The sequence below is a fragment of the Diabrotica undecimpunctata genome, chromosome 2 (assembly GCF_040954645.1).
Source record: "Diabrotica undecimpunctata isolate CICGRU chromosome 2, icDiaUnde3, whole genome shotgun sequence".
Classification (NCBI taxonomy): domain Eukaryota; kingdom Metazoa; phylum Arthropoda; class Insecta; order Coleoptera; family Chrysomelidae; genus Diabrotica; species Diabrotica undecimpunctata.
The window spans coordinates 154,043,176-154,070,669 of record NC_092804.1 but is presented as its reverse complement, the minus strand read 5'-3'; the positions used below and the strand labels follow the sequence as shown (position 1 = coordinate 154,070,669).

Sequence of the window (27,494 nt, the reverse complement as noted above, 5' to 3'; positions counted from 1 at the left end):
TGATTATGTTAATGATGGTAATTTGTAGCAGAAGTTTTACAAAAGAAATGAAGACCTATTTATAGAAACAACATAACTGTATTTTTAATATTTTACATACAATAGAAAAAATCTAATTTCTATGAAAGAATTGGAAATTTGAATATTATATATAATATCTATAAATAATATCATTTTCAAGTTTCCAAATTCTTTCCTAGAAATTATGTAGGTTTTTTCTATTTTATGTAAAACATTAAAACTACAGTTATTGTATGTTGTTCTTGTAAAGAGGTGTTCAAATGTTACTCTTATGAATATGATTCAATTGTATATCTCATGTTGACGTTTTAAATGCAAAATTCATAGTTTTCGTTGTCAATAACTCATCAATGCCTTTTTATTCTACTGTATACGTATACATGATATAAAATATTTTACTCGTACTGCCGGCAGATGCATTTTATCCAAGCCAGTCCTGTGAGACAATGAGCAATCAACAGCTGGAGAAAACCGACAACCCTGCGCGTTTATTCTCCATAAGAAAAGCATTGCCGTATCTTACCCGTACTGCACTCTCAGTGTGACATTTTCTATAGAAATAAAAATATAAAAGGAATTACCAAAGAGATTCCGGTCGGGGACTCTGCCCCTGTCCCAACTAGGTCTGTATGACCCTAACCAGAGTCTTACTGGCTAACCTCCAGCTCAGTAGAGCAGCTTCAGTATATATGTTTAAAATTACCTTAGTTCAGAAGCTTTAAGAAGATTTTGATAATTAATAGAATAAGGACATATTTTTATTACGTTTTAAGAAAAATTTCTGTTTTTAAATGTGTTAGTAAGGAAATTCTATCCGAATCATACGTACCATATCTGCATATATTCTTGAGAAAGCCATTCTTAAGTAATAAATACATGAATTGTGGCAAATTTCAGGATCTTCTTGATGTGAGATTGTTCATAAAAATATGTCTAAAAAATAATATTGATGAAGCTAAACTTAAAGTCATAGAAAAAACATTTTTGTTAAATTTTTAAACAAAAGTTGTATCTTGACGTTTTCCGTTTTTTGGGCATCATACTACTTTCTGATATTTTTTATTCTCTTAAAAAATTCGTGTTGGTTTCAAAAAGCGATGCGGCAACGGTGATAACTTTCTGTTATGTCATAAAGATGAAGTTTACAACAGTTACCTGAGCCAAATAATCTACTTTTTATGCATTTTTATTGTTCATGCAACGATTTGAAACGAATGAGTCATTAAACAAAATTTAAAAATATATTTTATCTATTACAACTAATTCTTACATAGAAAACTTTGTTTTATAATTACAATTATTTGGAAACTATGTAGTAAAAAACTATCACAATGTATTCTTTTTAAAAGACATGAACATATTTGTTCCTAATCAGAATAATCAGAATCTTTATCGTCAAAATCGGATTCTTCCTTTTCGTTATAATCAGGATCTTCTTCTTCCACAACTTTTTTGACTTCTTGTTTGGCAGACTTCTGATGGAATACAAATGATATGTATTTTGACATATCCCAGATTTGTTTTAAAACCTACAAAATAAATTGTGTAAACATTTTAAGTAGTTAAAAGTTGTTTTGTATTCTAAATAATTCATTGGTTAAGTAAATAGTGGCGATGAAACAACAGTGTGCGCGAATCTGTCTGTATACTAGCAGGTATAATTTCAGGATATGGAATTAAACAATAAATATTATACATATGACACATAATGCAAACATCTAGATACTTTAATATTACGACATAGTTGTCTTCTTCTTCTTGTGCCACTCCTATCGGAGATTGGAAATCATCAAGGCTATCCTGTCCTTGTTTACAGCTGACCTAAAGAGTTCATTAGTGCTACAGCCAAACCACTCTCTCAAATTACGCAACCATGACATTCTTCTACGGCCTGGATTCCGTTTTCCTTCTATTTTTCCTTGCATTATATTTTGAAGTAATGCGTATTTATGTCCTCTCATCAGGTGACCAAAATATTCGAGTTTTCTTCGTTTGATCGTTGACAAAATTTCTGGGTCTTTTCCTATCCGTCGCATTACATCAAAGTTTGTGACTCTTTCAACCCAACTTATCTTCAGCATTCGACGATAGCACCACATCTCGAAACTTTTAATATTTTTTATGTTGTTCTGTTTGAGAGTCCAGGCCTGGACATAGTTGTACTTTCACGATTAAAGCAAAGCTTTTTAATTTAGTGAACTGAAAGAAGATTTGGCAGATTCTATTCGGAATGTAACTTTTGGGGATTTCACGCCCAACTCAGAGCGAATGGTAATGGACTGAAAGTGTTAGGAATACTAAAGGTGAAAAGGAATCGTAAAATCGTCTTAAATAGGAGAACTACAGAATGTAATAAAACACCTAAAAAATAACAAATCCTCAGTAAGTAGTCACATATTATCAGCAATTTTTAAATGTGAAGGGTAAATCACTAACTGATCAGATACACAAAAATCCCGAATGTACGGACACAGAATAAATAACAATCAGAATGCCCACTCTGAGAATGCTCACCATATTATAAAAGGACACACAGACTCTGAGAAATCTGAGACAAGCTATGACAGAACCGTACATTTTTTTTATACATCCTTGTCAAAATTTTCCACTTTTATTAAAGTTGTATACTCGAGTATGACTATTTTCTATTTCAATTCTTTTTTATACTCGCAATCACAGGGGAAGCCTTTGATTATTTTTATAAAGATATAAAAAAATCAGTACAATCTTGTGAATTTGAGTCTGAATTAGATTAAGCTTTACGTGACAGGATTGTCATGGGCATAAACAACAAAGAATTGAGAGAAAAATGATTCATTTCGAAGAAACTCACTTTAAAAAAGATGCTGTGGATATGAATATGCTATACCGGAATTATTTATATGCGAAACTCATGTATATCATTTTGATATATCTCTCGACTATTCCTTTCCTCGAGTATCGAGTATCTTTCTCTCTCTCTCTCTCTCTATCTCTCTCTCGACGATGATTCAAAACTTTCTAATGCAGCCGATTGCACGAACATCGCGAGGTTAACGCTCGGCACTCATTCGGTGGCTTCATCGCTACAATTTACTTACTCAATGCCGCTCAAATAGATCGCTTTAAAAACTGCGCGAAGAAACTTCACAATAATTAACACTTCTTATAAATCTAGAATAAATCAAATATCTTACCATATCTGCCAACCCTTTTTTATCCCAACAATGATACCATAGTGCTAAATCGTCAGTACAATCAGCCTCGTCAGGTGGATTTTTAATCTGTATCTTGTTCATGCACCTTTTACATTTGAGTTTTTGATGCGTGTCTGATTCTGTATCTTCTAATCTGAAAAGGTCCCTCAATTCTGCAACGCTAAAATGCCTGGCTGCTTCTTCGTTCATATCAACGACCGTTGAACTAAGAGCCTTTTTGTGGGCTTGTCTTTGGAAGATTTTTTCTTCTATCGAGCCTGCCTAAAATGATAAATTTAAATTTCAATCAGTCTAAAATACTATATTATGATAAAAGTATACAAGTGGACCCTGAAAGCACGCGAAACGGATTTAAGTGATCTGTAACGTTATAACGTGTTTGGTATAATGGAAATAATGGAAAAATACCACGTGTTTGGTATTTTTCTTTTAATAATTATTTTATTTCAATTTCTTTTGATTTCATTCATTTATTAACTTTATCTTTCATTTTACTATTTTCTTAAAATAGTAAAAAAAGAGAGCAAAAAAAAAGGGAAAATTAACAACTTTGCATATATTAAAGTTAAGAAGAATGAAGGTTTTTTATCAATAGAAAGACTTACCGCTAAGAATCTATAGATATAACATGGCTTCTGCTGTCCATCTCGCCAAACTCTTGCCATGGCTTGATCATCGTTTGCAGGATTCCAATCGGGGTCAAACATTATCAGTCTATTGGCACCAATTAAATTAAGACCGCATCCTCCGGCTTTTGAGCTTAACATAAAAATAAATTCCTTCGATTCCGGATTATTAAAGCTGTCTACCACTTTGGCTCTCTTCTTAATGGACATTGTACCATCCAGTCGTACATACAAATAACCTCTACAAAAGTACGAAAAGAAAATTATGTTTAATTCCAGAAAGCATCTGTTTACAATGATTTTATATTATTAGTATATTTCAAGCTTGATGAAATGTTTCAATTGAAAAAAAAACAATATTTGGGGATAATATACCTCCTACTAATGATTTAATTTTGGGATGAATATATTGTAACGATAAAGCTAATTTCAACGTGCCCCATAAACCGGTTGCATCTCTCAGAGTGATGACAAATACACCAGAATGTTCGAGATGTAGCGGTCGAAGACCAATATACTGTGACCGAGATACAGAGCGAAGAGAAGCCAAGAGAGACACATGAAGAAAGCATTGTGAGGAAATTGAAAGCACTCAAGCTTGTGCTACACTTCAAAAGGTGGACTCAAAGGAGAAAACACAACCAATTAACTCCTAAATGACAAGGGCGAGAATACCAATACAGAAAGAGACACAGCTGAAGAGCTCTACAGAGTGCACTTCCGTGGATCACAAATAGTTGTATCACCAATTGGCTGGGTATCAGTAGACAACAAGGCTCAGCAGAGGTCATCAAGAACTAACTGGCAAGATACTTCAAACAGCTGCAAAAGCCAATCTGGGTTGTATGGGGATAACTGGGATAACTTGTATTTGATAATACAAAGAGAAGCAAGATTGGGAGCCTACAGAATAAAACAAACACTAAAACTTTGCTATGAAGGGACAGAGAATATGAGTATCACAAGGACTGCGACGAAGGACATTTTTAAGAATTTATATAGGGTGTCTATTCCAGACAGGAATGTATGGAGAAACAAGGATTACCATAACCAACAGGGTAAGATCTGGTATACAGATGGATCCAAAACTACAGATGGTGGGGGGCAGGAATATTCTTCAATAATCCAAGAAGAGCAGATCCATATATTGTCTGACAGTCAAGCGACACTGAAGGCACTGGCGTGTCAGAAAGTGACGTCTAGGATGGCGTGGGACTGTATCAAAGAACTGAAAAAACTGGGAGACTGGAACAATATTGAGCTTTTCTGGGTACCAGAGCATCGAAGGCAACGAAAAAGCAATTCAACTTGCAAAAAGAGGATCGAACGAATCAAATGAACCGGCTGTAAATCTAAAAAAATTTAAATTAGTTATTACTTAAAATTTTATAAATGATAAATAAGGTTTATGGCTCACAATTTATTAACCAAAAACGCTTTTTGGTTCGTACGTAATATACTCAATACATCAATAAACTTCAATCAAACCTCAAACATAAGAAATTTGGTTCGTTAATCACACATTACAAATTACACATAATATAGTCGTAATATTTAAAAAAAACGCAATTTCCTAATAAACAAAATAAATAAGAATTAAGTCATAAAATGAAATACATAAATATATCAACGGTAAACAATAAAAAGGATTTTTTTTTCATTACAAACCCCAGGAGTATGCACCATCTCCTGTGGAATTTTAACAAAAATATACAGGACAAACCAAACGACGAACTTCCGCTAGACTGGACGAACACAAAGTAGGTCTAAGGAACAAGCAAATCTCGTCAGATTTATTCACATACATACAAACCAGATGATATAAAACACACCCCAGACAGATCGCAGACATTTCATACTATAAGACAAGAATAATTCAGGCAAGACATAGAAATAGAAGGACGAGGAAGCTTCAATGTAACACACTAAAATTACACACAATGTGAAAGTCGCTAGTCAAAAAAGCCAACACCAAAATTAAAAAAAAAAATCTATAGCACTCAAACCCAAAACCTCCCCAACCGAAGTCATCGACAATAAACATGCCTACAAAGCTTTTATGTAAAAAAAACTTTCAACGGATGAATACCCGGAAATTATTTAATGTTTTCTATACGATGATATTTTATTGACTTATACAGCTAATTTGATTTGATATAAAGGAAATTGGATTTGATAGAAATCCAATAAAGGAAAGAGGAAATTTTGCTAATTTTGATTATATTTGAAAATAAAAAACCAAGAATTACGTTATAAATGACCTTACCTTTTCCTACATAAAACCTCAAACAAGTCCAAAGTTTGTGTATAGTTCGACACTAGAACAATTTTGTCACTATAGTTAGCTTTAAGATTGGCCAAAAAGTAATCCAGAAGCATCAACTTTCCTGAAAGCTCGGGTCTTACATCGTTAGGTCCGTTCTTAGGTGGTAAAAGATTCCTGCTCTTTTCGAAACCTCCTGATCCTTCCAAAATCTTATCCAAAACAAGGTCTGGATGATTGCACAATTTTTTCAAAGTAGTAATACTAGCCAAAGTACTAAGAGTATTTCCTTGAGATTCCACACCGGTTACCGATTTTCTTATTAATTCTGAGTTAATATAATTAAGGTACAGCTGTTTTTGAAGAGGTGTTAGCTGGCAAATGATTATCATTTCGAATTTAACTGGGAGATATTTGGTTAAAAGGGAAGCAGTGCGGCGAATGAGACACTTATTTACGATAGTGGTGAGCTCAATCAGTCTTTCAGAAGCATGTTGTCGTTCTAGATCTGTAGCCATTGAATCTTGCCCTAAAAATAATAATTAATATTAAGAAACATTTTAAACTAAATTTTTATTAAAAGCCATGCCACATATTAATAAATATGGAGATGTGAAGATTATAATATAAAAATGTAAAGGATTGCAAAATTTAATTAAAATCCTTTGTAAAAGGTATATATTTAAAGCACCTCCAAACCTTAGACTATTCTTCATCTCTTTCAAACAAACCTCTCAGTCCTCATTTCACTCTTCCACACAACCCCCTTAGGGTTTGGTTGCGGTTCTCTGGGGATCTCAACCTTCTGTATTCTTTCCGTATCTCACATTTTTTCAAAAACACTTTAAATATATATACCTTTTACAAAGGATTTTAATTAATTTTTTAATATATGGTATACAGCCAAATACAGGAACGTAGATTCCTTGTGGAGATTACAAAATTGTTTAAAACAGTTTCGGTCCTATCGGAACATCATCAATGATAATTAAAGCATTTGCAGAAAGCTACTTAAAAAAACGGTATAAAAACCTTTAAATTAAATTTAAAATGTCAAATAAACTTAAAATTTAATGGCAGTACGTCCATGATTATGATTATGGATTTTTAACTAAAAGGGACCATACTGATCCCTTATCCATACTTCGTCTGCAGGATTCTAATAGGAGCTATCGAGCCCCCTGATATTTTGATGGATACATTTACAAGTCTGTAATACGCCTTGAAATGGACAGCCCTCAATGCTTTATAGGAGATCTGGTCGATCTTCTGCGGCCAGTCTTCTACCTTAAGGTCTTGATTTTGTTTCCTTAGAAGGGTCCTGATAATTGTTTTTATCAACCTTTCTCAGGGGCGCGAGTGAGGACCATGGGGTGCTTTGTCATATTATTGGAATCTCTATATCATTCTCACAAGCACTATATAGTCCGCGAAGCGAAGCTTTTAGTTTTTCTCATTAATTTGCATTAATTTTTCTCTATAGTAAAATGCTGAGGTGATAACAAGCTATACAAATAAAGGAGGTCATAAGACTTAGCTTCATTATACTACAAAACAAGTACATATTTATTTAATAATACTGAAGTTCTACTCTTACCTCTTATTATGTAATTTTCAAATTTCTTTTTAAATTCTGATGCGTTTCCTAACAGACCTTCGTTGACGAAATGGATTAAACTAAAGTATTCTAAAAGATCGTTCTGAATAGGTGTACCACTAAGTAAAACTCTTCTCTTAGCTTTTAGTCCCATTAATGCCCGATATGTTTGATTTTCACAATTTTTTAACCTAAAACATAGTCAAAGTTTTTAATGTAACTAAACAATGAGATTACTGCATCAATAAAACAAACTGCGTCTCAAACAATGAGATCGTAAAACTATTAAACACAACTCTAAGAGCACCACATATTCAGAACAGGTCGATCTTGTGCAGATACAGTGTTCATAATAAAAGAGAAATCCCTTCTTCTTCCTCCTGTGCCATATCATATCCTCGAAGAAGGTGAGCAATCATTGTAACAATTCGCACTTTCGATAAGGCTGCTCTAAAAAAATCAGCAGAAGTACAGTTAAACCAAGTTCTCAAAATGTTTAACCAGGAGATGCGTCTTCTTCCACGACTCCTTCTAACCTGTATTCTTCCTTTATTAATTGCAGCTTTTTTCATTCTTCCCAAAACACCTTATCCACCCAACTTATTCGTAATATTCTTCTATAGATCCGTAATTTAAAGGCTTTCAATCTGCTGAAACGTTTTTCTTTAATTTCTCAGAAATTTCCCTGCCATAGAAAACTTTTTTCTTTTCTTTTCTCTTATTCTTACTTAAATCTCTGCTATGTACTTATTATTTTCTTTAATTATTGTTCCCTTTATATTTTTGACCTTTTTTTACTTTCAATTTGACAATCCATTTTCTTCACTGACTTCTACAACCTTGTCAACCATTTGTTATAAAAAAATGAACGCGCACTATTATTCCCATAATTCGTTCTTCTAGTGCTTCATGGAGTATTTTCTTTGAGTATACATTAAACACAGTAAGAGACAGGACACAGCACTGCCTGACACCCCTCTCAATTTGTATATCTTCTGGAAAAACGTTGTTCTATTGTATCACACATATCTGCATATTTAGGGTACATATTACGAGGAGAACGATACACTTTTCAGCAACTAGTACTAAAAGGAAAGATAGTGGTAAAATAAAGAAGGAAACGACCCAAGCAAGGCAATCATTACTGGTTATAATGAGTTGGAAAGTATAAATAAGAAAAATAACAGAAAGGAGGAAAAACAAGAGCTGATAGGTGAGCTTAAAAAGAGAAAATACTCAACCGGGATGATACTAGCGACCTGGAATATTAGAGGGCCGTTTTATGGGGGAGCGTTTAAAGACCTAACCAATGAGATAAAAAAATACAAAAGATGTTATGGCTTTGGAAGGAACTAAACAAATGGGCAATGAAATATCGGAAGTTGAGGGCATAGCGGGAACAGGTTTCGCAGTTGCAAAAAATTTTAAAGAGTCAGTTATATCCTTCGGCCCTAACTCAAACAGAATCTGCATATGAATGAAGGGAAAAAAGGAATATAAGTATAATCTCTACCTTGTAATATAATATGTCTATGGTTATATTCATAAACATATAATTCAAATAGACTGACTGCTGTCATACAGTAGCGTTCCCCCAGTGCGACAGAGAAAACTGACTCAAAACAGTCCCTGCATATCTTTCTAATGAGCCGGGTATATCGACCACGTGACCTTCTCATTGGTCATTTAGGTCACATGGTCTATAAACCAGCAAATTAGAAAGAGATGTAGGGACTGCTTTGCATTACTTTTCTCTGTCACACTGGGCAACGCAACTATATTGTAGCACTCAGTCTATTTGTATATGTCTATGGTTATATTAGGTTACATTACATTTTATTATGTTATTAAACAGTTAATACCGAATACTAAATGCTTTCCAGTACCCGTGGAAACAAGAGATACCGATATTTTGTTAGGAATTATTTTAAATAGACTGTTTAGAAAATATTTTAGTACAGTAATACAAAATAGCAAAAAGAGCATTTTAGATTAATGGAGCTTTGCCTCCTTGTAATAAATCCAATGGAAAGTTATTTTATACCTATGTCCTTCATCGCAAAGCACAAGTCCTATTTCACTCTTATGCAGAATATCAGCATGCATTCTGAAAGTCTCGTAGGAAATTATGAGAACAGGTATCGCTGTCCTCCCTTGGCCCTGCATAAATTGTGTTAGTTTCTTTTTCGCATCTGATCCTCCATCCATGATTAATGAACTCAAACGCCCTTTCAACCACTGCAAAATAATATCAAGAATCAATTCATTAACTTGACAAAGATATCTACAAACTATCACAATTTAAACAACATAAATGCTTGTAAGAATATAAACTCCACGAAGAGTAAAACATACTGGAATGAAATAAAAAACTGTCCAAATATAAATCATTTAGACAACAAATTTCAGAACTAGTATATGCTGGCCAGTCATATAGTACGGATGAAGAAAAATGTAATGCTTTTGCAAAGTACCTTGAAGAAACCTATGAATTTAGCGAGGACAATAATTTTGATAGAGATGTCTTAGATGAGATGATTGATTGGTTTGGAAATTTTTATGAAAACAATCATACTCCAAATATTTTCATCACCCTTCGCGTAATCACAGCAGATGAATATCACGAAGCTTTATATAAAGGAAAAAATAGCTCCAGGTAAAGATTCCATCAACCTTAAAATCCTCAGGCAACTAGATTCTTTTATTCATACAGAAATAAGGAGCATATATGACTATTGTATGATGAATCATTCCCTGATGAATGGAAGACAGGTATTGTAATAATTATTTCTAAACTTAATACTAACCACAAATTACCTCAAAATGTCCATTACTGTCCAATCACTCTTCTCCCATTAATAGGAAAAATTTTTGAGAAAACTATCAAAGAAAGATTATATGAAGAATTAAACTAACATATTCCAGCACACCAGTTTGGATTTAAGGAAAAATCATCAACATCCTCTTTCAATAGTAACATCCAATGTACAGGCAGTAAGATTACAAGGAGACTGCCGGAGTGTTCTTGGATATCAAGAAGGCTTTTGACTCCGTTTGGCATAAAGGATTACTATAAAAACTTCACAGGATGAACTGCTCCCCTTAGTTACTATTGATTGTTGTTGATTTTCTTAAAAGATCCAGGTGTATAGTGAAAATTAATGGAACATATTCCCAATCATTTTCAATTCAGCAAGGAGTTCCACAAGGTTCACTGCTGTCTTCTCTACTGCAGTGGTATTTGAAAATAAACTAACCAATAGTAATTTGTAGTATAATTAAAGTACAATTAACTGATTATAAAGGCAGGTGGATGACACAATATCTTCAATCAATATTATCATGATAATATATTATCAATAATAAATCCCTCCTCCCAATTGAAATATATTACTACCTAAGCAAAGATTATTAGAAATCAAGATGTTACATGCTACATAATAAAAACATTTTAATTCCACAACTTACTTTATTGATTTCATTACTCCAATTTTTAACCAATGAGCTAGGACATACTATGATTCCTTTGTCAATTAATGGTTTAGCTTCAGGTCCTTGTCTAACCAATGTCCATAAAAGAGTGATGCATTGTAGAGTTTTTCCTAATCCCATTTCATCTGCCATAATACATCCATAAGAACCAGGGATTTGAACCCCAGTCACACAGTCATACATAAACTTTACTCCCTGAAAAGAAAAAAAATCTATCTATTCCGTATCAATTCTAAAAAAAAGTAATATAAAAGAAAGAATACTTACCTCTCTCTGATGAGGACGTAAAATGTTTCCTAATAAAGGATCAACTACAACATGTACTAAAATTGTCCTAGAAATTAAAATCATTAAACAAAATAATACCAATATGCTAGTAAATGAAAAAATAAATGTCTGGCCTTACTTATCACTTTTTAGTTTATCATGTTCTGAGATTTCAGGTGGAGCATACAGTACTAAAGCATTTGGTGTGTTGGGATCATACAGAGCTCTTTTAACTTGTGGTCTTCGAATGCCCAAATTTCTAGTACTATTAGATCCTTCATAATTTGGAACTGGGCATTTAAAAGGTCTAGATAATTTTTTAATAAGTTCCTCCTAAACAGTGTAAACCATTGGTGATATTATTATTAAGTACAACATTATAGAAAATACTTGTCTGTAGTCAAAGTAAATTTGTATTGTATATACATATACTATATGTATTGTATATATAATATATTATATTGTAAATATATATCTAAAATGTAAATTAGCAACAGAATAATAAAGTAAAGAATGCTAGCTCCATACCTATTTGGGAATTAGTGTATCCATAAGTGGACAAAGAAAAAGTATAACAGTATAACAAAAGTGAAACTGAATGATGAAATAAATAGAACTGCTGAAAATATAGTGAATACAGAAACCTACAATAAAGTTTATAATGAAGTAATCCAGTGAGAATGAGCACATATACAAATAAAACAATATTATTGGATATATTGTAAATAACTGAAAAAAAAAGTAAGTAGTGATATAAAACATGTGACAATGGCAACGGTCAAGACAACAAGTAGATAACATCAATGTTATTGGTTAAACAAGCAGCTACTATTACAATTAGCTAGATGTACTTCATTCCGAACTTACATGGTCTGACACAAATATAATTTCTGTGTTAACTTGTGAAAGTGGGGCTCGTTTTGTATTTTTAGCATCTTTAGAATGATCTCTGGTTCTTTTTGAAGTAAAAGGAGACTTAAACCCACTGTTTACATTCTTAATAAGTGTATCTTCGGCTTTATACTTCTGACTAGGAGCGGAACTTCTCCTCTAAAATGTAGGAAAAATAATATTTGGCAAAATTAAAACCTCTTTTAAGTAAATTACCATGATTAAATTATATATGATATAAATTCAAAATCTTTCTGTATCTGTCAACAATAAAGTTAGGTTAGGATTTTAAAAGTTAAAATAGCGGGAGCTTCTTCTGCTTTTTTGTGATATATTGTAAAGTTAGGTAGTTGTGTACGTTTTTTGTTTGGGTGTGAAATTAATTCCTAGAAAGAATTCCGTGGCTCTCGGGTAAAAGGGTATATCTATGCAAAATGAAATTGTTCAGGGGACGAAATTGAAAGTTCAACATTTTTCAGTTGAGTTTACTTTTAGTACAAGCTGATTATAGCCGCAAATGTCAAACATGGAACAAAAAATTTCGGTATAGCAGTGTTGGTATGTTTTTTGTTTTTATAATGTCAGCTTTAGAAAAGTACATTTTGTTTATATTATGTTATGAATTCGGCAATTTTTGATTTATATAAAACAACAATGAGTAAATATTTGTTTCTTTGGAGATTAATTGCAGTTAATTATTAGAAATTCTTTTAGCAATTACCCTTTGATAGATTAGGAGATAGATTTGACAATCGTCAAATGTCAAATCAGTAGTTGCCAGATTACAACAGATGTTTGTAATTAATCTCGAAAGAAAATTGCAGAATTCATAAAATAGTATAATTAAAATGTACTTTTTAAAAGCTTTATCTCTTTATATTTGAAGCAGACAACATATGCATTATAAAAACATGCCAACACTGCCAAACCGAAATATTTTTGATATTTGCGGCTATATTCTGCTTTTACTTTCGGTAAACTCGATCCTCGACCTATTTTTCTAAAATCAAATGTCTTACTTTAGCCATTGTTTGACATATATAATGAAAGAGAATCTAATAAACTAACTTTTGCTGCATGTAAACAATTCATACCTTATTCTAATTTGAAGTTATTAGTAGTTTTCTTCATCAGGGTACTCATATATATCAATCGAGTTAGAATCTAAACTCGATGGATATATCTTTTTACTCAAATGTAAATGTTATTATGTATGACATATACAATAGTTTGTACTACCTTAATGCTGAAAGGCTGATTATAATAAAACGGCCATGGAATTATATTAACTTGTTAATATATACGCAAAGATTATATCCCCATATACGACATACATTTTATGTTTCTTCTAAAATTTAAATTACAGTTCTGTCGAAGCTTGTCATAAATTTCTCAATTCGAGTCTGTTTCCGTTTAAAATATGGCGATCGGGTGCTGACACACTTCAAAGGCTGCATCTGAGAGTGGACATTCTGATCGTTATTTATTCGGTGGTACACGTCAAAAGGGTTTCTTACACGTATGTCAATTATTTCTAAGACTAAAATCTTTGTTCTATGATTACCAAAGCTAAAAGCTATTTTGCATGTTGTTTAAAACGGTGTCTCTTAAAACACTCTTAATTTTTTTTTCTATGAGTTGCCTTTCTAACCTGAATATTTTTTCTTTATGTTTATATTCTAGATGAAATAGTTTATCTTTATTCGACATTTCTTGTCTCAGCAATTCTGCCTTAACACTTCTACTTTAGCGTCTTCTACAACAGAATTCCTTTTTACTGGCCTCCTTTTTTGTACCCACTGCCGTTTTGCCCTTCTGTTTTGAATATTACGGTCTTCTGCATTATTGTCTACCACATCACTAGTATTATGGTTTTGGTAATATTCTGTCTGCAATTTTCTTACATTACTTTATTGTAGTATTTTTAACATGATTTCATAATTACTTTTATTATTGAAAATAACCTGTACATAGACCTGTACGAGACCAGATAAATATTGTCTTGGTATTTACCACCTCTAAAATGATTGTCTCGTCCATATCTTTTGTCTTTGGAGGTCTCCCATCTTATATAGTTGCCGTCATGATTCTGCAGCCTTTTTTCTTAGGCCCTGCTTAATATTAGTCTATTGCTTTCTTAAGGCAGATTCATCTCGTTGAACATTTCTTAGTTAAAAATACACTACAACACAATTATCGAGCTACACTATTATTTCTAATTACAAATAATATATGATGCAAATTTAACACAAAATTTTCTCAAGTCTACCAACTAACTATCAGAATAAATTCGCCATTTATTTTGGTGATAATTCAATCATATCACTACAATCATTCTACAATGAAACTTTAGTCACACAAATTGGTTAGTGTCTTAGCCCTATACACGGCCACTACCGTGGGGAGCAAGCAATAGCCAACCACACTACCTTGGGAAGCAAACAACAGACAACCACACTACCTTGGGGAAACAATCAGCAACCACCCATACTACCTTAAATCCACTAATGCATCAAAATATAATTTGAAACCCATTTACCAACATGGGGACAAAAATGATTGCTATAATCTAGACCAACAATCCCCCTTAGCCCAACCAACAACCACCGACAGCGGCTAACTTCCACAAAGATCGGAACCCTTCCTGGAGAACTGAACGACTCCTTCAGAACGAACTAAAGCTGAGTACTATTTTATACTTAAATTATTTTATACCGGCAACCGGCAGAATCTTCTTCAGCAATTTATTTTTGAATAAATAATATGAATTCTGTTTATTATTATTTAATAAATATATATATACCTTTACTATGACTTCGTAAGTTTTTTTTTATTTCCTGTACCTTTCTGGGATTGGTGTGGGGAGAGAATGAACAGGGAACGAACCCAGAACTGAGCAGTCGGGCAGAGCACCATTCTGATGGATGGAACGGTGGACGTTTTTCTCTTGAATATCCTTAGGGATATTCGAAGAATTTCTCCCCTCGTTTCTTCCAGCAGTGGGGTGTTGCTTAACGTCCTGGTCTTAATACGAATAGACGTTACAAAACACACTAATTACATATCAAATTATATATTATATTAGAAATTACCTTTTCGTTAAACTGAATTGCGATATGATTACAAACTTCATCCATTTCCGTATTGCTCACTGAATTACTGGTTATATTTTCAATGATGTCTTTGTTTGCCTGTACTAGCTACCTAACCCAAACGTCACTCAATTGACAAGTTACAAAGTTACCACGTGGATTGCATCTTAAACTTCGTCTCAGTTAAGACATACTTAGATAAGAATCTATTATGGTGCAACGTGAGTGAGACTTAAAACTGCCCTATCTATAAGCTGAGCTGGAGCTTAAGATCTGTTGGAGCAACCAGGCATGCCGGCATTATGGCGTTGTAGTTTCTTTTAGTCCTCTTTTTTTGGACAGAATTAATAGCCTACAATAACTTATTAATAGGAAGGGAAAATTGTGAAAAAGGAGAATTAAAACTTTGTATGTTCTTGCTCATTTAATTATTTTTCAAAACAAAAATGTATGTCAATATTAATGACATTTTTGTATTTACAAAATCATCTCATAAGATTTTTACAGAGAGAAAATCTAGATTTAACAAATTATTTGGCAATTGATATTAATTCCGGCCCAAATGGAGAAATCCACCGACTAACATAACTTCAGTATAACCTTTTAACTGTATTGGATATTTTGTAAAAGTTTGAAATTATAATTATTTTATTTTTTCCTTTTTAAATTTTTTTAAACGAGACAATGTTTAATTTTAACCAATTTTTAATTGAAGTTTCGACTTTCCAAGTGAAAATCTTTGTCAAAATATTCTTATTGTTTTTTATTTAGTTATGTGTTTCTAGACGGAAAACGTTATATTCAAATAAATTAAGTTTAGACAGGACACAAATTTAAGCTATCAATTCTTGAATTTGATAACGGAATTATTATATAATAGTTTTCTTATTAGTGAAATAAATTTTGACACCAACTAACACCGAAGGGTTCTTTCTTTCAAGTTAACACTATAATAGTAGAAATAAATCAAGAACCTACAGGTGAAAAATATCACAAATAATTACAAAATATCCAAAACATAAATTTACGTACACGTGGCGAATTTACTCATAAATCACAAGAGAAACAACTTCAAGTTATCTCGTAATACGAACAGTCTCGATTTTTGCTTCTTGAATCAGCTTACACCGATATTTAAATTAATTCTCCGAAAGAAACAATATTTGATTAAGGATATAAGTAACCTAAGAAATTCAAAATATTCCTACCAAGATCTAAAACCACAGCCTATAAATTCCAGCCTATGGTCATTCTTTCAACTTTTTATTTGTGATATAATCATTTTTATACATAATTACAATTTTTTCACAAATTATTATTACCACAAAATGTGTTGCAAAAATGACCCGATTACCACTGTTGATTTTAATTTTTTAGTACATTTAATATTAATAGACTAGATTTTTTATTACGATTAAATTCATTTAAGGAAGCATAGATCGTTTAAAGTTTCTCAGATAAGATAATATATATACAAAATATTAAAAATTGTTTAAACCAACACTATTTTGTGAAACCATAACGTATTACATGATGAAGTATATTTTTTAATTTTTATGGAGTGGCTTTTATAGTCTGTATCTTTTTTTTCTTCGAGTTCATTGCAAATTATTACTACAATAGTATATTCAATATTTTTATTTTCCAAATACAGCGGTCCCATACTACAGAAGCGCCGCAAAATATGGTTCGTTTGGGTTTAGCTGACCCAGACAACATTACTGTTTCGTTTATCTTGGCCAACGCCAGTAATAACTATCTTGTTACATGACCTAAAAGTTTTTGAATAGTCTTTTATTTTATTCGTTTTGTCACTGTTAAAAAACTACCAATTGAACAACGACATTTATTGTACAACGACAAGTCTTTAAAATTGCCAATAAATAGACTCAGCTCTTCAAAAATTTAACGCAGTTTTACCAAAGTCAAAAACATTACATCGCGATACTGTGAGAGAATTAATTAATAAAGTACGGTTTCCGTGACAAGTACACCAAAAATTGGGCGTTTTAGTGTTTTTACAAACGATAAATTACTGTAAATCCGAAAAGTAAATGGGAAAACCAGCATAGGAAAGTGATGTTAGTGTTGGAAGGATCCACATCATTATATTATACAAAGTGATTGTGGTCCAACAATTGAAACCTCTGATCACTTCAAGAGAATGCAGTATGATGAATAGTTAAATAATTTCATTCAATAAAATGGGATAAATGTTTTTCACAGCACAGGCGTGGTTTAATTTACCCGGGTACATACACTCGAAAAATTCTCGTCTGCGGAGTACTGGAAATCTAGGAAGCACTTCATTCTATGAAAATTGCATATGTGATTGTCATTTCTAGACATCGGATATTGGTCAATAATTTTTCTATGAAACTTTCTTGTCAAATCAACTTGTCAAATTCTCGTCTGCTGAATTGTAAATTGATAATGTATTATTGAGGAACTAAGTCATTCTGTTAGAGGTTGGATTATAATTTTTAGATGTCAGGACACATATTTGTAAATGAACCGATAGACACCCAACGATATTGCATTGGAATCTTGCAATCATAGATAGGTGTAAAATAACAAAAATGGATATTTTCAACAAGAAGTGCCACTGCTCCTACAATTCGCGTTTGTGGACATTACTCGCAGATGTTTTTGGCGATTGCATAATTTCAAAGGGATTCTGCGAATCCCTCCAAAATCTTTCGCAGATTTAAAAACCGGAATAACTTTCACTGCTTCTTTTACAGGTGAAATATTAGCGTGTGTTTGCAAACATGATTGGATTGATTGAATTTTTTGTTGAATAAATTGATAATTTGAGTAATTCATTGTGTTTTACTGTATATTTACTTGCGTCGTAAGTTTTTGAACACCCTGTATCCTAAACCACCCACACAACATCTTAAACTTTCCCAAAAATATTCGTTTACCATTATATTGGTTTATTTTATTATTTTTTCCACTATTATTACACACAAAATATACAATTATCTTTCTACAGTACTTATATGTTTCTGTCTGCTATGTACTCCTTTGAATATTGTTGAATCAATAAAGTAACGAAGCGTGTCTTTTATGTTTTGCATAATAGTGCATAGAAGGCGCCAATTATCAAATCTCAGTCATAAAAATTAATCTACATCTTTAGTAATTCTAAATCCCAAACTTCAGTCCGATACTTGTAGTGTTGGAGCTACAAACTATTATCAAGGTTGCCGAGCTAGTCGAAAAACGTAATTAAACCGTGAACATTTTCGCACAATATTTATTTTATAATTTTCAAATATAATTATCCAGTTGGTATCTGTTTTCAGTAATGAATCACCACTTAAGTGAACAGTTCCTCGTTGACATAGAGAATTCATAAATGGATGCACTAATCTTAGCGACTATTTAAGAGCAATTATCTCAAAAACAGCAGTCACTCATAAAAATGTCGATGGACTGCGCAAGCGTATCTATGAAGATTAACGTATGACATACCTCGAAATATAAGAATCATTAGGGACTTTAAAGGAATCAGTTCAAACAGTTTTGAAAAAGAATTGCGTGTACGAAGGGTATCGTGCACTTGCTATGACAATTTTTTCTGTATTTGGGTATTGAACTCTTACAGTCAGTTAAAATGTCCATAATTAACACATATTCATCTCTAGTGTGGGTTTATTGCATGTCGAAATCTTTAATTCCGCTAAAATTTCTGTTCTAATATAATTTTAAAAACATATAAATATAAAATAAGTTAAGATATTTTGCACATATATATTATCCAATTATTTCTATCTCTAGGTATTTTAAAGTTGTTTCTGATGTGATTTTCCTCCAATTTCGAAAATAAATCTGAGCATTTAGTGGACTCAGTACGTATCGACTACATCAGGAATGTTTTTGTAGGAAGATTTTCTTCGAGATTAAAATTATTTTCGAGGAGACAAAAATTGACGATTATTTTCACTTACAAATTCTCACACACAATTTTAACCACGAAGAAAACTTTCATGTTTTAAGAACACAAGTCAGTTCCAGAAATTTACATTTTTTTAACGTTATCGTAATGTTTACAAATTGTATATCGCTGAACTGGTTGCCATTACTCTAGTAAAACACCAAAATTAAACAAAAGTTTCCAACACACCAAACCAAAAAATTAAAATTCACTTTCTAAAAAACAAAACTCAATTCTTATGACCCCATAACCCTAATTCTCAGTCGACGAATTAATTGATCACACGCACTAAGTAATGCAACAACCATTTTAGTTAGTCTTAGGATACTGTAACTTTTGTAATGCAATTTTACCACTTTTATACATATTTAAACTTTTTTCAAAGGAGGGTATAATAGTATATAGACCGAATATATTTTAGTTAAAATAATTAACCCTTTGCGGCAACCGCCATGCCTATTGTGAATCTAGCTCTACACATAATTTTCCTTATAGATCGCCTAACATCTTAAACGTGATGCCAAAGCCAGTTCTAATCATTGTCATATCAAAAAATTTGATTTCTAGAAGAAAAATTATAAAGGTATCTACTTACATTTTTTCTAACAAGTGATTGCTTATTGTTCAGTAATATTCCGTTGACTTAGCTAATAAATTAACTTATTGTGGTGCATAACAATCACAACGATCGTTATACCCCTTTATACCAATGACTGTCACCGCTAAGGGTTAAGATAAAAATATTTTTTTTTGTTTATTGCAACATTTAACACGTCGGATGTGCATCCAAGATTGTCACAATAAAGTACATCAAATACAAACTATAAACCTATTAAGTATGAGCAAGTTCACAGTCGAGTCATTCGAATAGGGTAGTAATAGTTCTGAAACGTACAGAACTTGAAGGAGTCTGGTTTATATTCCAAGTACAAATACTAAATTTTTGCGACTGTTTGGTTATTAATCCAGAATTTGCCCCATGAACAAACATAATTTAAAATCCACGAGGAAAATGAAATTCCTGTAGTTGACTGTATATCATGAATCACAAAAATTTTATTTAAAAATTCCTTATAAAAGGTACATAATTAAAAAGACCCTTTCGGGCTACATCACAGAACGTTTTCGGACTAAAAAGTCCATCATCAGTGTATTACCGGATGTACATGAGTCAAGCCACTAAATATTTGGGTAAAACCTTTAAAATGGTACAACATTTATTATTTGTTCCATTTTTGTTGAAAAGATGGTGTGATGTTAAGTTTTTAACAAATAGCTGAGGGCCAGCAGCAACCCCTATTGGGAGTCTGACGTTGCCATGCAGGGTATCTGTTAAAAATTTTAACACTACACCATTTTTTCTACAAAAATGCAACACATAGTTAATTTTTCTACCGTTTTAAGGGTTTTTATCCAAATATTTAGTAACTTGACTCATGTACAACTGGTAATATACTGATGATGAACTTTTCAGTTCGAAAACGTTCTGTGATGCAGCTCCAAAAGGGTTTTTTAATTATATACCTTTCATAAAGGATTTTTAAACAAAACTTTTAAATAAACATAATTTAGTATTTTTTTTCCTAATTTTTCTTCTTTATCTTTTCTTAATCTCAACAAAGAACTTTTCGAAAAAATGGAATAAAACAGTTTTAACCGTGGTAAAAATAAAAGTTTCAAAAGTTACAGAAACCTGGTCTTTGTAATTTGAAGATGTGTAGGTCAAGCAACAAGAATGAAAATTAAAAATCACAAAAACGTTAACATAAAACAAATTGCGAAGTTTTATGCCACTATATACTATAATCTTTTAATATTTTATAATACGTTTTTTCAATTAACAACTGGTCTACTATGGTACTATTGTTCGAGTTAATACAAATTTTTTTGTGTACTAATAGTTAACCAAGTAATTTTGTTGACTTGATGATTACTATTAAATTTTGACATCCTTTCTAAACATTTTCGACATTTAATGTTTTTCTTGAATGCAGGCAATGGCAATTATTTTTATATCGATCATTCTCCTTGCGAAAAAATAGCAGCAATATTTTTAATTAGATTGAATGAATTAGGACTGAACATATCAAAGAACTTTGGAAGTGAAACTTTTACAGCTGGAAAGTCTTGCTGCAAGCAAATCGTGAACATTGTGCAGCATATTGAGAATGACTTTGAGGAGATGAGGAGAGGAATATTACCCACGACTTCGGAATGATGTACTTGTTCAATGCATTCTTCAGAATCTTCGGTTCTACGTTACTTCGTAATTCGAGAAATCTACATTAAGGGAATGTGCTTACCTATGCTTTATAATATTTACACTAACGACTTTTTATACCACCCTACAAAAAGACATTTGATTTATGATAATGCATGCTAGGAGGAAGATGTACAGTTGGGAGTAATTTGGGACCACACTCTTTATTTTTAAAAGCCTTTGCTAAAACACAAAAGCAAAATTTTCCTCAAGGAATAACATACTTGGTAAGATCACTGAAATAACTTGAGTTTAGCCCACTGTGCTAAGAACCTCAGCCCTGGCTTTGCATTTCTCTGAAACAGACTAATCAACTTCGTTTTGGCTACGTTACACTCACACTTATCAGTTTGATCACGCCGAAGACTGGTCGGATAATACCTGGAAGTTTAAAACTTATTCCAGTTCACAATTTTCTACAAACATCTGAAAGAAAGCGATTTCTGAAATTGAGAAGAAACAAGATGGCAACCCATGTTATCCCATGTTTTATCTAGCAAGGCATTCACCAAAATATAAATCTCGTAGAATTTGAATGAATTCCACGGTTACAATTAAAACCCCTGCTGAACGCCGTTGTATTCAACTTTGGAGGAAAATGTTGCATGCTAGCTAAAGCCATACATCCAAAATAAGAGATGGCTGCAGGTTATCAATTACCCTACACCATATGGACTTAACAAATACCATATCAGTTAGGAGACTCAGAACCACCACGTCGTGATTGAAGTCAGAATTAAAGATAGGTGTATTCAGAGGACAGATGTGAGTATGGCGAAATACAAAATCCTGAGCACTTATTGGTTTGTCCGCAGGAACACAGTCTCCTTGACCTAATATTAGTTATGACAAGACCATTCAAGCGAAGAAAAATATTGGTAGTATAAGATTTGATGAAATAGTCGGGACATGGAAAGTAATTATAATAAAAATTACCAAATTTGTCGCAAGTCGCTCATATGTTGAACGTGACATTTTATGTGATATTTGACGGAATATGTGACATTTGACACAGAACCATTTATGTGGAATTTGACGTAGAACGTCAAATGTTACATAAAATATCACATTATGTGTAGATGTCACATTCTATATCAAATATCACATTCCACATATGACCGACTTTACAACCAATTTGGTATTTTAGACCTTGGCGATTTTCCATCTTAATTTCTATAAGAATTGCGCTCGGATATAATTGCTTCAATTTCTTATTTATCCCGCAATCCACTTAGTATTTTTCTCCATCGTTTTTACTCGTATGTCGTATTTGTGTCTACGTCTTTAATGATTTCTTTAACTTTCTAATCGAAAGTTTATCTAAGAATACAGACCATTACGATTTTTGTTTCAGCCATACGGTTAGTGAGCAATTTTATATAGATCACATACATAGAAAATTAACAATGTCACACAAAGTGACATATATTAACCATGTTTTGAATCAAATAACGAATTAGTAGTCTCACACAAATTCGTCCGAATACGTTGAATCACATGTCGTTCCAGTAAATATAAACAAAAAGGGCAGCTTTTATTGTAATAACATATTTTAATTTATCAACAGCTAGTAGCCTTGTATAGCTTGGAATCGTATATTTAAGAATAAAATATTAAGGAAAAGTATATATAATATTTAAACATATTTATGAAGGATAAACCAATGTTTGAGCCATACATTTTTATTATTATAGATTGTTAATTAGAATATAATAATGACCGCTGTTTAAAAGAGCTTATTACTTTTTTTGGGATATATGACAAACAAACATTTTTGGAAAGGAGTGCGACGAGGTTGCAGACACCTGCAGAACGAGTCAAAAATGATAGAATTGTTATCAACAACTTAGACATGCGAATGGTACTGTAGTCTTGATAGAATCTAAAGAACATCTGCAGATACTGATGAATTTCTAGTAAAAAGCTAATGCCAAAATGGGACTTGTAAAACTCGCAATTAGAGGAAGGTAAAATAAAAGTAACAATGCTTACATAGCTACATATATCTAGAAAATAAATATGAAAATAAGAATAGGAAATGAATCAAGGACTGGATTTATGAACATTGCCCGAAGTTTGCTATCATGTAAGACTCCGAACACTGAAATGTTACTTCTGACTGATTTTCTTCTATGGAATATACAAGCGAATGTTAATGCAGAAGTCACAAGAGAAATGAATACTCCTCAATGACTGGTCAACACAAGTTCAAGATAATAAAAACTGCCTAGCTCGGACATATCGCTAGTCAGATTACGAATATCTACAGCTTATACTTAAGACGCAAATCGAAGCTTATATCAAGGGATTTCGTGGCTGAAAAATAAAAGAGACTGGACAAAAACTTACGAAAACAATCTCATAGATATTCCAAATTTGAAAGGATTTATTATGATGGTTACGAATTTCAACAGATATAGCACAAAGGAGATATATTTTTATTACAGTATCTTTAATAACATTGAACTATATGATGCGACTATGCTGTTTTAATCTCAATGTAATATTACAATTTTTTAATGTTTCTGTATGAATAATGATAAGAATTTTATTAAGAATTTATAAATTTTCAAGGAACATACTTTTGAAACAAACTACAGCATAAATATAATCATTTATTTATAATAATTTATTCTTTAGTGATATTTTCTTTTTTAATCTGTGATTTACTTTTCATCTTGTTGCTTTGTCTATTGTTGGTAAATTTTGAAATGAACAACTGAAAAAACGTTAAAATAAATTCAATGATTTCATAACACTATCACATTTTATATGTAACTTTTTTTGTCGTATTTACAAAATGTTACAATTTAAGTATAACTTTGAGGGTAAGGATTTTAGAACGATTTTTTGTCCCACCTTTTAGGACAATTGACAAATTTCTAAAGTGATTAAATATGTTTGCGACATTAACATGTTTTGACTAAAATTAACAGTAAAGTCGTTGATCAGTTTTAACCTGAAACAGAAAAGAATCGTATAAATCTACAAATAATTTACACAATAAACAATACACACATAAATAAAAAATATACAATAAAGGTTTTTCATATTTTTGAAGTTATACTTCTATACGCGCGCTCCACGTTGGAAATTTGTATGGGAGTGAATCTGTGAAATCATTACATATGTAAGATAATGAGTAAGAGAGAGACAGAAGATATATTTTCTCTCTCTTCCTCTCTCGAATATAAAAATGTTCCTTTTTTATATATAATTTAATATTATATATATTATAATACATATAATATTTTATACATATAATATTTTACATATAATAAAATATTTATTAATATTATTATTTATGTAATATGTTTTGTATTATTTATTAAATGTTCATAATTATATTAGTCTTTTGTATTTCAAAATAATAATCTCAATAAATCACTGTATGATCCAGAACTGTCAATTTTGAAATATGTTTGTGTCATGTCCTCGGTAGTATAGTAGTCAGTATCCCCGCCTGTCACGCGGGAGACCGGGGTTCGATTCCTAGTCGGGGAGGACTTTTTTATTAATATTATTACATTATTGTCATTTTTAAATACTTATGGATATTGCATTTTAATACGTATTCTATTATTATATGGAATTATGTTGCACTGTATTGTAGTGCATTTTTTTATGTATATTATTGTCATTTTTAAATACTTATGAATATTGCAGTTTAATTTGTATTGTATTATTATATTAATAACAAAATAAACAATGAATTTTGTACATACAACATACTGCAGAGTATGTGTAAAAAATTTTTGCATTCAACTCCATTCATACATATATGAAAATAAAAATATACATTTTCATCAAAATATTGATTCAATCCTTCATTGTTAGTAAGTTGTTATTAATTCTGTTTCTCTTTCTGCTATGTCTTACCTATAGAATTACATATGTAATGATTGTGCAGATTGACTATCAAATAAATTTGTAACGGCGAATGCGTGTTAAGAAGTGTAACTTCCACCGGCAGTCCCACTGGACTGCCACACCCGTTTTTTTGTATATTTAGGAGAACCAATACAGACGAGCTTATACTCCAGTCGTCAGAGACGAAAATGCCACTGAACCTCTACAAATCGTAGAGTCCGACAAACTTTAGGTTGGGAATGTGACGTAGTGTTTAGCGCAGACGGGCGGACCGTTTCTACCAGTGGCGGACGGAAACCGGTAGCTTTAAAATAAATTTTTATAAGTATATTCAATTAAAGTGAGAATGAATTTGTCAATTTTTATTTTTATAGTTTTTAATAATTATTAAGTTTATAGTCAGGCATTCGATAAAATAATGAGTAAACTATTGGGAGTACTTTAATAAATAAAAAATTCGTCAATACTTACAATTTATTAACATTGCCAGGAAGGAAGGGTTTCAATAACACAAAAAAAATAAGTAATTTATTTTAACTTATTAAATAATGTATTATTTTCTAAACAGTAATGATTGTAAAGACTTATATGTTTTGTTATATGACAAAGGAATATCACACAAAAACACGTCTATTTCGGAATTTTAATCACTATCTTCATTATCAGAAAGGCTTTCTTCGGATAAACCAGTATTAATAAAAAATTGTAAGTGGTCCAGCGTAGAGTCTAATAAATGTCCTTTTGCGATTTGAGTGTTTTCATATTTTTATACGTGTTTACATATATTAGCCAACTTTTCTATTAACACTTCTAAAAATTTTATTCTTGTTATATTTTCAACATCATTTATGTTAAATGTTGTATTTTGAGTGGCCACTCTACCTTTTACCAAAACCCATATTTTTTCGATAGGGTTTAACTCCGGATGATAGGGAGGCAAGCGAAGTACTTGATGTCCATGTTGTCCAAGCTCATATTCTAATACATAAACTGGTGGAAAACGTGGTTTATTGGCTTATAATATATAAGTATAATTTTATATAATTCCGGTTTGGTTAGTTTTTCTTGAAAGGGAATACTTTTTTCTTGTAACCACTTTACCATAATATCCCTACGGCTAGCAGACGTCACATTTTTTTCGATTAGTACATTATGGTAGGATGCGTTATCAACTACCAGGACCGAATTTTTAGGTAAGTTAGGTATAAGCTGACTTCTGACCCACTTCATAAAATTAAGGTGCAAGAAAGGCAAAAAACTTTTTGCCGAAAAACTTTTGCCTCGATATTAGTTTCATAGACGGCCCAATAGAATGTGATTTATTATGAAAGTAGTTATGGCTTACATTATTATTATTAAAATTGACTTTTTAATAATTGTCTAAATTAAATCTCATCTGTAACATGTACCTGATTTAAAAATTAACTCTCTTCCAGCTTGAACAACAATCAGCCTTTTACCCTTAGAAATTGGTTTCTTTAAAGTTTTTCCGCTTTGATCTGCCCAGTGGTATGGTGGAGTATGGCTGCTGTGTATATATGTTTCGTCGGTATAAACTATAGTTCTACCCTCAGATCGAAATTGAATTAGCTTCTTTAAATATTCTATTCGTTTTAAACGAATTTCATATTTTTCCATTAGGACACTCCTATTGTCTTCGGTTTTTCTCCACCTTTAATTTGTTCGAGATAATTTGAAGAATATATTTTCAAAAGTATGATGGTTTAAATTTCAAATGTATCACAACATACAGAAGTGAGAACAATTCATTTGTTAAAAACAAAAATTATGTAGAATCGTATGTAACCTTGGAGAGATTCATTTTTTGTTTAGTTTTTCGGAAACCTGAATCGAAATGAATTATCCAAATATTTAGTACTTTTGAAAAGACACTTTCATTCATATTTATAATAATTCATATTTATAATAATTCATATCATAAGTTTAACTAAAACGATGCCAATAAAATATCAAT

The 27,494-nt window shown here is 31.7% G+C and overlaps 2 protein-coding genes across 3 annotated transcripts in view; both read right to left on the bottom strand.

The window, feature by feature from the left end:
- Window positions 1-1,250: 1,250 nt before the first annotated feature.
- okr (DNA repair and recombination protein RAD54-like okr) lies at window positions 1,251-12,783 on the bottom strand. Its single transcript, XM_072523792.1, has 11 exons — window positions 12,571-12,783; window positions 12,331-12,513; window positions 11,603-11,796; window positions 11,464-11,530; window positions 11,173-11,391; window positions 9,749-9,942; window positions 7,705-7,895; window positions 6,111-6,636; window positions 3,824-4,085; window positions 3,198-3,479; window positions 1,251-1,550 (listed from the first exon to the last, which is right to left on the bottom strand). The coding sequence occupies exons 1-11, from the start codon at window positions 12,571-12,573 to the stop codon at window positions 1,389-1,391; spliced, it is 2,283 nt and encodes a 760-aa protein (XP_072379893.1). The 5' UTR covers window positions 12,574-12,783; the 3' UTR covers window positions 1,251-1,388.
- A 3,061-nt stretch (window positions 12,784-15,844) lies between these two features.
- LOC140435087 (eukaryotic translation initiation factor 4E transporter-like) overlaps window positions 15,845-27,494 on the bottom strand; it is a 71,761-nt gene continuing 60,111 nt past the window's right edge. For both annotated transcript variants that reach the window (XM_072523789.1, XM_072523790.1), the window contains one exon: window positions 15,845-24,608. The gene's annotated coding sequence lies outside the window, so the exon portion shown is untranslated. The remainder of the gene's footprint in view (window positions 24,609-27,494) is intronic.